The sequence below is a fragment of the Colobus angolensis genome, unplaced genomic scaffold (assembly GCF_000951035.1).
Source record: "Colobus angolensis palliatus isolate OR3802 unplaced genomic scaffold, Cang.pa_1.0 Scaffold433, whole genome shotgun sequence".
Lineage (NCBI taxonomy): Eukaryota > Metazoa > Chordata > Mammalia > Primates > Cercopithecidae > Colobus > Colobus angolensis.
In genome coordinates this window covers 353,378-367,832 of record NW_012117744.1, presented here as the reverse complement: position 1 = coordinate 367,832, position 14,455 = coordinate 353,378, and the positions used below count along the sequence as shown (strand labels likewise).

General features: G+C 38.7%; 1 protein-coding gene across 1 annotated transcript in view; it reads right to left on the bottom strand.

Annotated features, from left to right (window-relative positions):
• HOOK3 (hook microtubule-tethering protein 3) overlaps positions 1–14,455 on the bottom strand; it is a 152,969-nt gene that overhangs the window by 26,103 nt on the left and 112,411 nt on the right. The window contains exons 15-16 of the mRNA XM_011957091.1: positions 6,911–6,998; positions 2,411–2,445 (exon numbers count right to left, since the gene is read on the bottom strand). Of these exons, the coding sequence (XP_011812481.1) occupies positions 2,411–2,445; positions 6,911–6,998 (123 nt within the window). The remainder of the gene's footprint in view (positions 1–2,410; positions 2,446–6,910; positions 6,999–14,455) is intronic.

Below are 14,455 nucleotides of genomic sequence, written 5' to 3'. Positions count from 1 at the left end.
TTACAGGCATATGCCACCACGCCTGGCTATTTTTTGTATTTTTAGTAGAGATGAGGTTTCACCATGTTGTTCAGGCTGGTCTTGAACTCCTGACCTTGAGTGATCCACCTGCCTCGGCCTCCCAAAGTGCTGGGATTATAGGCGTGAGCCACTGCACCCAACTTTTCTTTGTTTTCTTCTTCTTTTTTGAGACAGAGTCTCGCTCTGTTGCTCAGGCTCGAGTGCAGTGGTGTGATCTCGGCTCACTGCAACCTCTGCCTCCTGGGTTCAAGCAATTCTACTGCTTCAGCTTCTTGAGTAGCTGGGATTACAGGTGCACGCCACCATGCCCTACTCATTTTTGTATTTTTAGTAGAGACAGAGTTTCACCATGTTGGCCAGGCTGGTCTCAAACTCCTGACCTCAAGTGATTGACATGCCTTGGCCTCCCAAAGTGCTGGTATTACAGGCGTGAGCCACCACACCCAGCCCATTGTCATTTTAAATGTGCATGAGGCTGGCCCTATTTGGAGATATCTGTGGCTCCTGTGGTGGGCTGAATTGTGTCTCCCAAAAAGAAAAATCGAAGTTTTAATTCCTAGGATATGTGAATGTAACAATATTTGGAAATTGGGTGTTTATAGATATAATTAGTTAAGATGAGGGCACACTGGATCAGGGAACGCCCTAAATCCAATGATTGGCATCCTTATCAGAAGGTCACGAGACACAGGCATACAAAGAATGACATGTGAAGGTGGAGAAAGAAACTGGAGTGATCTGTCTACAACCAAAAACATCAGGACTGCTGGCGGTTACCAGCAACAACAAGGAGCACAGAGCAGACTGTCCCTCCAAACCTCTAGAAGGAACCAGCCTGCTGCCACCTTGGTTCTTCTAGCCTCCAGAACTATGAGAGAATAAATTTATGTTGCCATAAACCATCCAGTGTATGGTAATTTGACATGGCAGCTATAGGAACTAACAGTCTCCATCTTCACTAATAAATCCTTTCTGATGAAGATTTTTCACCATGTAAATGACTGAGCACAGAATAATGGTTAGTTGGTAGTTTTATGAAATAACGGGCATTATATTTTTTGCCATAAAGGAATGAGAATTTTTTTTTTAAAGGACAGAATTCAGTACTAAATTCTCACTGCAGGTAATCTCACAAAAGGCAAAAGTAATATTTTCTGTTCTAGTACATTAAGAATCTGCCCACTGCTAGAATTGCTAGCAAATCTGTTGCCAGGAGTATCTTGTGTCTCCCACATTTACCATTTAAAACACAAAAACACAAACTGGATAGCATGAGGCAAATTGCCAGAGAAGAGAATTTCTTTCCCATCCTAGTAGAATAAATCCAAATTATCTTTGTGGTACTGAGGATGTCTGGTTTAGCACAGTGTAAAGTTGTAACACTTTAACGGGCTATAAATTCATAGTCACTAATTCAATGCTTGCCAGGAGTTTTGCTAGAAAAGGATGAGAAGGATTAAGGTTGTCACTGGGTGCAAGAAAAATTATGAAACATTTCTAATATGGTCAACCTCAGTTAAAGACAAAGAGAGAAGATTTCTTCTTCATGAAAAAACAAATGTGAATATTTTAAAATTTACTTTACCTTTTATACCAAAAAGTTCTTGTTTGTAACTCAAGGAAATATTTGAAAATCTACTGACAAGTTTTCACAGACTTTAAAAAATTTACTTAAGAAAGAATATTAGACTGTGTGTGGTGGCATGTACTTGTAATCCCAGCTACTCAGAAGGCTGCGGCAGGAGGATCACTTGAAACCAGGAGTTCAAGTCCAGCCTGGGCAACATAGTGACCCTGTCTCTTAAAGACCTTAAAGTCTTTTAAAGACTGGGTCTCTTTTTTAAAAGACCCTGCCTCTTAAAAATTTTTTTTTAAATAAATAGATTAAGCTGGCAATACTTCAGAGCTGGCAAGCTATAGCCCATGGGCCAAAACCAGCCTGCTGCCTGTTTGTATCTATAAAGTTTTACTACAACATGGTCACAACCATTAATTGACGTATTGTCTATGGCTATTTTCAAGCTACAACTGCAGAGCTGAGTGGCTGTGACAGAGACCAGCTTTTAACTCCTAAAAAGCAATTATTATCTGACCCCTTATAGAAAGAGGTGTCTGACCCATGATCTAGAGTGTCTCAAACTCCTAACTATGATTATCACAAAGAGAGAAAACCCTAAAGTCTCATTTGAGAAGGCAGTTCTAAAGCAGTCATTATTCTGACCTGAGAACCTTGGGCGGAAGTGACCCTTCAGACTCTCTTAATATGTATTATAATTTTCTATTTCTTCAAGGGCCACCTGTGCCAACGCCTAGACACACCATAACTACCTAACACAAAGCACGTCTGTTCCACTATAGAAGAATCAGCCTCAACAGCTCTTATACTTACAGATGTTCTTCAAGCTTCTTTTTTAGAAGGACTGACTAAAAATGAAAAACAAAGTTAGTTTATTACCTCATATTTTAACTAAAATAATATTTTTTTTAAGTTAAAAGTACAATAGTCAGAATTTTGAGTGAGCTCTCAGTAATTTGTTTGGTCAAAGAGCTGAAAACACACAATGTACCCCAGTTTAAATCTCTTTAATAAAGGGAGACATATAATTAGATTATAATTACATCCCCCTAAGGGATGACAATCAGTATGAAATACCCACAACCTGGATATATATATATGAATTCTCTATTTATAATCAGGCAGATGAATAAAATAGGAATGAAAATGCCACTTAATTATAGACCTAATATTCCTGGATTTGGTAGGCAGACAGGACCCTAGTAATAACAGATTTCCCTTAAGACACTTATCTGCTATTTTCCTTGAGTCATGATAAAGTATTGGGTCAGTTTCTATAAATACGTCTGACTTAATCAGTGACTTATGAAAATGCACAGGTTATAAATAATTTATGCAATGGTATGGGAATGTGAAGGATAGCATATGCACAACTTTTAATATGTTGGAGAATGTAGCTTTCACTGGGTAAAAAAAAAAAAAAAAAAGACTCCTGAAAAGCAGGAGATCAAAATTGACCTAAAAATAAACAATAAAGACATTCTCTATAAGACCACTAAATTTCATAATTAAACTTCCACAGTACATACTATTAATCAATTTTATGAAACATTTTGAGATAAATGGTTATATAACTAATTCAGTCAAAACCCAATTAATATAGGCTTATAAAACAAATTGTCCAATCAACGCCAGTGATGAGGGAAAAGGAACCCTCAAACTAAGTTCTTTTGATAATAATTACCAAAAATTTTTATTCATTTCCATTCTAACACAGCTCTGTAATACTTCAACTTTCACTTCTTTCCTCAATATGTTAACTATAGTTACCTCAGTAGATCCACATGTCCTCTATCACTGCTTCCCAAATATACAAAAAGATAAACCTGTTAACTTTATTTTATAAAAAATAAAAAAAAAAAATAGAAACAGGGTCTCACTTTGTTGCCCAAGCTGGTCTCGAACTTGTGGGCTTCAGTGATCCCCCTCCCACCTCGGCCTCCCAAAGTGCTGGGATTACAGGTGTGAGTCACTGCACCCGGCCAACTCTATTAACTTTCGATTACTGCTCACTCCTTCTTTAGCACAGGGGTAAAATGTAAATACTTTTTAGAAACTTTAATTCTGTGCTTATGATTTGAGTCTAGCAAAGCTTTAACTCTGAGAAGATATATAATAAAACGGTTAAATGGGTGGTTAATATGCCAAACAATGCTCTAAATCATGTCATAGACACTGTCATATGTAAACTTCACAGCCTGTGTAACAATAGCCCCATGTTACAGTTGAGGAAGGACAGGCTGGAGAACATTTAGCAGCTTTCAAGCGGCAGATCCAAAACCCAGGTCTGCCAGACCCCAGAATCCATGCATGGCCTTCACCTCCATGCTTCCTATGCTGCAGTGCCTCTCCAAACTGAAGACTGTTCCTACCAAAGCATGGGGCAGGAGGAGGGTAGACTGAATCAAGATAATTTATATAAATGAATTAATTATAATAATGGGATGGAACAGGAGTGGAATGGGGAATAAAACCAAGAGCAGACTTCTTGTCAGTTGACTCTTTAAGAGTTCGATATCCTTTGAGTAACTTAATTGTAAAGGTCCTAAACCTACAAAGCAAGTAATCCAGATATTCATTTTGTACAAAACTACCTTAATAAAATTTTCCATACCATCAACTATGATGGCAGTCTAAATCCAAAAACTGCTCACTATATAAAAATGAAAAGGAAGCCATACTTACAATAGCCTTGAGCAGAAACCATGCCAAGAGACAGAGAGGACAAATTAGTATGAAGCAAACACAGCAGCCAAGAGAAGGAATGATTTAGTAATTCATCAACGGAAATAAAAGATATGCACTTTTTTTTTTTTTTTTTGAGAGGGAGTCTTGCTCTGTTGCCCAGGCTGGAGTGCAGTGGCACAATCTCTGCTCACTGCAAGATCTGTCATCTGGGCTCACGCCATTCTCCTGCCTCAGCCTCCCAAGTAGCTGGGACTACAGACACCCACCACTACACCCGGCTAATTTTTTTTGTATTTTTAGTAGAGACGGGGTTTCACCGTGTTAGTCAGGATGGTCTCAATCTCCTGACCTCATGATCCGCCCACCTCGGCCTCCCAAAGTGCTAGGATTCCAGGCGTGAGCCACTGTGCCCAGCCCAAGATATGCACTTTTTAAAAGAAATGTACATTTTCCTTTTTTCTACTGTCTCCTCATCCTGTCTTGTGCTCTGAAGTTTTATATATTGTGGCTAGCTCAAATTATCCATATGGCTGGATATAACAATGTTTTTCTGCTTCCATGCTAAAAACAAATTATATAAAAATAATAATAAAAATGTGCAACCCCTTCTACTCTGACTTAAGATTATATGAAAGGACTATGCTTTTGATAACAGAAGCTGGCAGAAGTTATGTTGTTCTTCTCCAGAGGGGACCACTTCCTTTGGCAGGTTGCTTTATGTGTTGCACATTCCCGAGATGCAACACTCTTAAGTTAGAGAAAGAGAAAAGTAAGACAAAAACATAAAAATATTTGCTGGGGCAAGAACCATATATCCTGTATTGTACTATTTATTTCTCTAAGCCATTTGGAGGCATGGTTTCAGCTATCTGAATCTTTTCTACATATAGAAAAGAGCTCAGAGCAAAGTTCTGCTTAGTTTACAGCAAGACATTGGCATCTGGACAATCAAATAAATGGACGAGTTTATGTAAATAGTACTTGACAGGGCTGGCATCTCACTTCTGAAATACGTTCTGTTAAAGTAATGGCCCACAGCATATTTAATTAGATTTGATTACCATAGTGATACCTAATCAAGCTATGCCAAATTATCTTTTGAAGAATAAATGCTTTTATGTTTTAATGTAAGAGAACCATGCACAATGGCCATCATTGTAACACTGAAGTTTAAGCTGATTCTGATATTTCACCATTTTTACTTCCCATGTACCACATGCCCTTCCCTCACTCCCATAACAGATCAATAAAAGTCTCCTCAGACTTTTAGAGACCAGAATGGATTTTACATTTATCTCAGTTTAAAGGACCTAGTGATTTCACCGAATTAAGAAATGTTGCCCCATTCATCTCTAAGATACTTAATTAGGCTTAGTAATATTTTAATACACTCATGTAGTTTTGTTTCACCTCTTTGTCAAAGATTTAGCATTTTGAATAAAAACATGTTTTAAATTTTAATAAGGGCATACGGAAGTTTAAATGTTGGTGACAATTTTAGGAATCAGAAATCAATCTGGGAATCTAACAAGGACTGCCAACGCATTGATTAAGGGATAAGCTAACATCACTCATGTTAGAATGAAGAACATGTTGCCAATATACACAAGATGATGTCTGGAGAAACTCATTAAGCTAGGCCATGGATGAGCTTTTTGTATCTAGTATTCACAAATTTTAAGTAACATACTTAACTCCCTTTCTTTGGTTCCTTTTGTTTTTATATCCTCTTATGTTAAAAAGGCCAAATGGAATTGGCTACATCTACAGTTTTGAAGTTAATCCTCCAAAATGACTCTATCAATGGAAACAAACATTTATGCTCAAATGCCAGAGTTTACAGCAAATTACACTGGTAACAGGAAAGAAACAAAACATCTGGTTGAAGCAAAGACTGATCACCAAAATTTTGTTTTTTCTCCTCTTTACATTATTTTTGAACACTCTTTAAGTCTTAGCTCTGTTGTTTACTGTTCATTGAACATAAAGGATTTGCAAAATTTGACTTACACTTTTGCCAGAGATAGATGACTATGTGCTACCTGAGTACTGTGATAGAAGGTTAAAACACAGGTGTGAAGAAAGGCAGTCCTTGGCTAATACAATTACACTATTCTAGTGCAAGTGTGCAGAGTTGGGACAGAGACGCAGAGTGCTGGGGGATGTGAAAAAAGGGCCAGTGTTGGGGAACAGAAGGAGTAAGAGGGATTCAGAGATTTAGAGAAAATGTAATTCCAGGGACAGCAGTATTTTCTTAAAATCACTTTTACATTAAAAATTTCTACTTGAACATTCCAAATTCCCACTAGCAATTTTTTCTGACCAAAGGGGAAAAACCCTATACTTCATCTTTGAACACTGAGTTGAGCACATTTAAAACATAAAGCCTCAATTAATTCCTCAGTTGGTAACTAGAAATGAATTTCTAATTCCCAGCAGAGTGAATCTGAAGAGACAGATCTGGTCCTTTTTATAAGGAATGTTAGTAAAAAGGAAAACACTGTTTCTTTCCTATAACCAATATAATACTAAATTATTTTGATAAAAAACATCAAATAAAAAATAAAAGTCATTTCTCAACATTGTGAAACTGACGGACCATGGTTGGTACATATTAAAACTTACATCTTCTGCTTTTGAGCCTTGATCCTGTAAAGATTTTTGTAATTCTTCAACTTGTGACTGTACTTCCAGAAGTCTTTGATTCACCAGCCTAGAAATGAAATGTACATTAATTTTCCAAGTGGTGACTTATGTATGCCTTTTTTCCTTAGGCTGTCATATCAGTTAGAAAGTATAATTAGCAAAATAAAGTCTCATGTTCTAGCAGTAGTAGTATAGTAGTGGCCTAATGTCATGAGTGGCAGCTTACTTTTCTGATTATTTTTGGTATTGCTTGAAATTTCGAATGATGACTTCTAACACAGTGTTTGGGTGGGCACATATTTTAGAACCAATGTAGTTATGCATATTTCTCTGAAGTTCACTTCAGTACATGTTTATGAAGACTATGTCTCAAGGACTGTGCTCAGCATTAGTATTAAAAGATCTCTGGGCCGGGCGCAGTGGCTCAAGCCTGTAATCCCAGCACTTTGGAAGGCTGAGACGAGCGGATCACGAGGTCAGCAGATCGAGACCATCCTGGCTAACACGGTGAAACCCCGTCTCTACTAAAAAATACAAAAAACTAGCCGGGCGAGATGGCGGGCACCTGTAGTCCCAGCTACTCGGGAGGCTGAGGCAGGAGAATGGCGTGAACCTGCAAGGCAGAGCTTGCAGTGAGCTGAGATCCGGCCACTGCACTCCAGCCCGGGCAACAGAGCGAGACTCCACCTCAAAAAAAAAAAAAAAAAAAAAAAAAAAAGATCTCTGCACTCAGGCAGGGCTTGGTGGCCCATGCCAGCACTTTGGGAGGCCAAGGTAGACAGACTGCATGAGCTCAGGAGTTTGAGACCAGCCTGGCCAACATGGTGAAACCCCATCTCTACCAAAAATACAAAAATCAGTCAGGCATGGTGGTGAGCACCTGTAAGTCTCAGCTACTTGTGGGGATGAGGTAGGAAGATTGCTTGAGCCCAGGAGGTCGAGGCTGAAATGAACTGTGTTTGTGCCACTGCACTCCAGTCTGGCAACAGAGTGAGATCCTGCCTCACACACACACACACACACAAGATCCCTGCCCTCACGGAATTAAAGCCCAGTGGGGAGGAAAAAGTGTAAACAAATAAAATACAATCAGATAAAAACTTCCAAGTAGTACACAGATGCATATAAAAATAGTTGGTCAAAGAAACAGTAACTCTCTGGACGAGTTAAAATACACTGGACTTGAAATGAGACTAGCACAATAAATAAAACATCTGTGGGTTATGGGTGGAAAGGAGATTCAAGACAGAGGTCAGTATGTCCAAAGTATGCAGAAAAATAAGAGGATGCAGTGAATTCAGGAATGGTATGATGAAGAGTATGTTATGAGAGGAAGAATGGCTGGAGAGAAACTGGGAAAAAGGAGATCAGCACAACCCTGTATGGAATACAAAGTGTCTGCTGGGATTACCCTGTAATCAGCAAGCCTCAAGTCAGGCTGAAACTGGAATAACTCAGACAACCTTAAATAATGCTGATTCCACAGTTTGACTTTCTTTTTTCTTTTTCTTTTTTTCTGTCTTTTTTTTTTTTTTTTTCTTGAGATGGAGTCTCCCTCTGTTGCCCAGGCTGGAGTGCAGTGGTGCAATCTCAGGTCACTGCAACCTCCGCCTCCCAGGCTCAACCCATCCTCGTGCCTCAGCCTCCTGAGTAGTTGGGATTACAGATGCGCACCACCACGCCTGGCTAATTTTTGTATTTTTAGTAGAAACGGGGTTTTACTATGTTGGTCAGGGTGGTCTCGAACTGCTGACCTCAGGTGATCCACCCACCTTGGCCTCACAAAGTGCTGGGATTACAGGCATGAGCCACCGTGCCCAGCCCATGGTTTGACTTTCATAAATTCTCTAGGTCACGATGCAACATTCAGGAGACTAGCTTACTTCCAAAGGTGTTGGGTGATACTGAAGGATTGCAAGAAGGGAAAACATGGTCAGACAGATCATACAGGTAGTATGTCAGACAGATCACTTTGGTTTTACAATGGAAGATATTATTTAAAATGTTCAAGAGCAGGCATGAAGATGAGAGAATGCTATTATTACTATTATTATTACTAAATATGCCTGAAATAGAAAAGGACAGAGGAGGAAATAGAAAGGGACAGAGGAGGAACTATCTTGAGAAAAGGCAAAAGAATACAAGGATTTTGGTATTCACTGAGAAGGTAAGACAAAAGGAACAGGATAAGAAAGAAACATAGGGATCTGATTTTACATTTGTTGAAAATGAAATGCCTAGAAATTTGTCAAACAGCTAGATACCTCAATCTAAAGCAGAGAGAAACCTGAGTTGAACATACAGATTTGGGAGCCATTTGTAGTTAACTGAGGCCATGAGCAAAAATGATATTGTCTAGAAAGAGTATGAAAAACAGTGTAAAAGACTAACAAAGATGGGCCATGGCGGATCAACCAAGGGGTAGAAAGAGGAACCTCACCCTGAAGAATATCAGAGAATGAGAGAGAATATAAGAGAAGAATATAAGAGAATATAAGAGAAGGCCATTATTGAAATAAAAAATTTGAAAAAGGGGGAACTGAATAACAACACTGAATACAGTAGAAAGATGAGGAAAGATAAAGTCTTGAGTGCTGCTACGGGATTGGCCATTTAAGAGATGACTAGTTATCTTAGTAAGAAATACTTTCGTGAAATGGTAGTAGTAGAAGCCAGACTGCTCCAAATTAAGGAGAAAACAAGGCAATGAGTGTTTAGAATCCAAATAGCCAAAAATTTTAATAAGAAATTTTTTTACTTAAATTACAAGACATTGTAGGTTTATAATTTAGAAAGGATCACAATAAAAATGTAATTAAAGCTATAATAACTTTTTCACATCAAGGTAAAAAAATCTGAGTGGTTTTGAGTAACAAAAGGATAAATTATCTGAAAAATACACATTAAATATGGGGACACAGTTCCATAAACACATTACTAGTAATACCGTAATACTGTTCAGTCTTTTCAGAAAGCAAAATGGAAATATGTATCCAACTAAAAGATTATTTCAACAATCCATCTTAGTCATTTTTGAGATTATTTCATCAAACAATACTGTAAGCCTACTAGGTGGAAGCCATTGTAAACATCATAAAACACAATCCAGTGTGTACCAAGATGTTCTTTGGAATGGTTTAAAAACAGCTAAATTCTCTCAATGGGGAACAGGTGAGCAAAAATAGTAGTGGAACTGTTAAAGTATGAAGTATGTAAGTAACATAAATATAAGTAAAATATTTATGAAAAAAGTACATCTATAAAATACTCAAAAACTGAAATAACATCAAGCATCTTCTCTGAACACAGTAAAACTAGAAATCAGTAACAAAAGAAATTTTGGAAACTATACAAACACATGGAAATTCAACAATAAGTTCCTGAATGACCAGTGGGTCAATGAAGAAATCAAGAAGGAAACTGAAAAATTCATTGAAACAAATGATAATGGAAACACAACATACCAAAACCTATGGGATACAGCAAAAGCCATAGTAAGAGGGAAATTTATGGGCATAAGTATCTACATCAAAAAAGAGAAAACCTTCAAATAAACAACCTAACAATGCCACTTAAAGAACTAGAAAAGGAAGAGCAAACAAAACACAAAATTAGTAGAAGAAATAATAAAGATAACAGCAGGCTGGGCATGGTGGCTCACACCTGTCATCCCAGCACTTTGGGAGGCCAACGTGGTTGGATCACTTGAGTTTAGTAGTTTGAGACAAGCCTGGCCAACATGGTGAAACCCCATCTCAACTAAAAATACACAAATTAGCCAGGGGTGGTGGTACACGCCTGTAGTCCCAGCTACTCTGAAGACTGAGGCAGGAGAATCGCTTGAACCCAGGAGGTGGAGGTTGCAGTGAGCCATTGTGCCACTACACTCCAGCATGGGTGACAGAGTGAGCCTCTGTCTCTAAATAAATAAACAAATAAATAAATAAATAAATAAATAATCAGAGCAGAAATAAATGAATTTGAAATGAAGAAAACAATACAGAAGAGCAACAAAACAAAAACCAGTTTTTTGAAAAGATAAATTGACAAACCTTTAGCCAGACTAAGAAAAAAAGAGAGAAGACCCAAATAAATAAAATCAAAGACGAAAAATGAGACATCAGAACTGATACCAGAGAAATTCAAAGAATTACTGGTTATTATGAGCAACTATATGCCAAAAAATTGAAAAATCTAGAAGAAATGAATAAATTCCTAGACACATACAATCTACCAAGATTGAATCATGAAAAAATCCAAAACCTGAACAGGCTAATAGCAAGTAACAAGATGGAAACCATAATAAAAAGTCTCCCAATAAAGAAAGGCCCCAGATCCAATGACTTCACTGGCAAATTCTACAAAACATTTAAAGAAGAACTAATACCAATCCTACTCAAACTATTCTGAAAAATAGAGGAAGAAGGAATACCTCCAAACTCATTCTATGTGGCAAGTATTATCCTGATACAAAAATGAGACAAAGATGCATCAAAAGAAAAAACAAACAAACAAAAATCTATAGGCCAGGCACAGTGGCTCACGCCTGTAATCCCAACACTTTGGGAGGCCAAGGCAGGTGGATCACCTGATGTCAACAGTTTGAGACCAGCCTGGCCAACATGGTGAAAACCTGGCTCTACTAAGTTACTGCATTCCAGCTTGAGTGACAGCGTAAGATACTGTCTTAAAAAAAAATATATATATATATATAAGTATAGGCCAATATAACTCATGAATATTGATGCAAAAATCCTCAATAAAATACTGCAAACCAAATTCAACAACACATTAAAAAGATCATTTATTATGACCAAATGGGATTGATCCCAGGTATGCAAGGAGGGTTCAACATCCTCATACCAACTAATGTGACACATTATATCAACAGAATAAAGGACAAAAACCACATGATCATTTCAATTGATGTTGAAAAAGCATTTGATAAAATTCAACAATCTGTATAAATACTCTCAAACAACTGGGTATAAAAAGAACATACCTCAATATAATAAAAGTTACATACGAAAGACCCACAGCTAGTATCATACTGAATGGGGAAAAACTGAAAGTCTTTCCTCTAAGATCAGGAACAGGACAAGGATGCTCACTATCATCCTGTTATTGAACACAGTACCAGAAGTCCTAGCTAGAGCAATCAGACAAGAGAAAGAAATAAAGGACATCTAATTAAGAAAGGAAGAAGTCAAATTACAAATCAACATACAGAAATCAGTAACTTTTTTTTTTTTTTTTTTGAGATGGGGTCTCACTCTGTGGCCAGGCTGCAGGGCAGTGGCATGATCTCAGCTCACTGCAACCTCCGCCTCCTGGGTTCAAGCAATTCTCCTGCCTCAGCCCCTTGAGTAGCTGGGGCTACCAGGCATGCACCACCACACCCGGCTAATTTTTGTATTTTTAGTAGAGCCGGGCTTCATCGTGTTGGCCAGGATGGTCTTAATCCGCCCACCTCAGTCCCCCAAAGTGCTGGGATTACAGGCAAGAGCCACCACACCTGGCCAAAAATCAGTAACATTTCTTTCTTTCTTTTTTTTTTTTTTGAGACACAGTCTCACTCTGTCGCCCAGGCTGGAGTGCAGTGGCACGATCTCGGCTCACTGCAAGCTGCGCCTCCCGGGTTCATGCAATTCTCCTGCTTCAGCCTCCCGAGTAGCTGGGACTATAGGTGCCCGCCACCACGCCTGGCTAATTTTTTGTATTTTTAGTAGAGACAGGGTTTCACTGTGTTAGCCAGGATGGTCTTGATCTCCTGAACTCGTGATCCACCTGCCTCAGCCTCCCAAAGTACTGGGATTACAGGCATGAAACACCGGGCCCAGACAAAAATCAGTAACGCTTATATAGGCCAACAGCAAACAATCTGAAAAAGAAATCAAGAATCCCATTTATGATCACTACAGCTAAAATAAAATACCTAGGAATTAAGCAAAGAAGTGAATGATCTCTACAATTAAAACTATAAAACACTGATGCAAGAAACTGAAGACACAAAAAAATGGAAAGATATTCTATGTTCATGAATTAGAAGAATCAGTATTGTTAAAATGTCCATGCTGGGTGCGGTGGCTCACATCGGTAATCCTAGCTCTTAGGCAGGCAGAGGTAGGAGGATAGCTTGAGCCCAGGAGTGTGAGACCTGCCTGGGCAATTTAGCGAGACCCAGTTCTCCACTGAAAGGAAAGACAACAACAACAACAAAGTACTCAGTATGTCCAAGTGCCATACTTTGGCCTATTGTTGGCCAGGCATGGTGGCTCATGCCTGTAATCCCAGCACTTTGGAAGGCTGAGGTGGGCAGATCACCTGAGGTCAGGAGTTCGAGACCAGCCTGGCCAACAAGGCAAAACCCTGTCTCTACTAAAAATACAAAAATTAACTGGGTGTGGGCCTGTAGTCCCAACTACTCAGGAGGCTGAGGCAAGAGAATCGCTTGAACCTGGGAGGTGGAGGTTGCAATGAGCTGAGATAGTGCCAGTGCACTCCAGCCTGGGCGACAGAGACAGACTCCAACTCAAAAAACAAACAACAACAACAACAACAACAACAAAAATCCATACTACGCAAAGCTATCTATAGATTCAAAATAATCCCTATCAAAATACCAATGACATTTTTCACAGAAATAGAAAAAACAATCCTAAATTCTATACAGAACCACAAACTACCCAGAATAACCAAAACTATTTTAAGCAAAAAGAACAAAACTGGAGGAATCATGTTACCTGACTTCAAATTATATTACAGAGCTATAGTAACCAAAACAGCATGGCAGTTACATAAAAACAGACACACAGACCAGTGGAAAAGAATAGAGAAGTCAGAGATAAATCTATACATCTACAGCGAACTTATTTTAACAAAGATGCCAAGAACTTACTCTGGGGAAAGGGCAGTCTCTTCAATAAATGGTACTAGATATCATTATGCAAAATAATGAAACTAGACCCCCTATCTCTTGCAGTATACAAAAATCCAATCACAATGGATCAAAGATTTAAATCTAAGACCTGAAAATAATAAAATGAAACTGGAGAAACACTCCCCGGACATTGGTGTGGACAAAGATTTCTTGAGTAATGCTCCATAAGCCCAGGGAACCAAAGCAAAAAGGAACAAATGGGATCATATCAAATTAAAAAGCTTCTGCACAGCAAAGGAAACAACCAACAAAGTGAGAGACAACCAACAGAATGGGTGAAAATACATGCAAACTCCCTATCTCACAAGGGATGACTAACCAGAATATATAAGGAGCTCAAACAACTCTACAGGAAAAACTCTAATAACTCAATTTTTAAAACAGGCACAAGGAGGGCTGGGCATGGTGTCTCATCCCTGTAATCCCAGCACTTTGGGAGGCTAAGGTGGGTGGATTGCTTGAGCCCAGGTGTTTAAGACTAGCCTGGGCGGGCGGAGCAAGATGGCCGAATAGGAACAGCTCCAGTCTCCAACTCCCAGCGCGAAGGACACAGAAGACCGGTGATTTCTGCATTTTGAACTGAG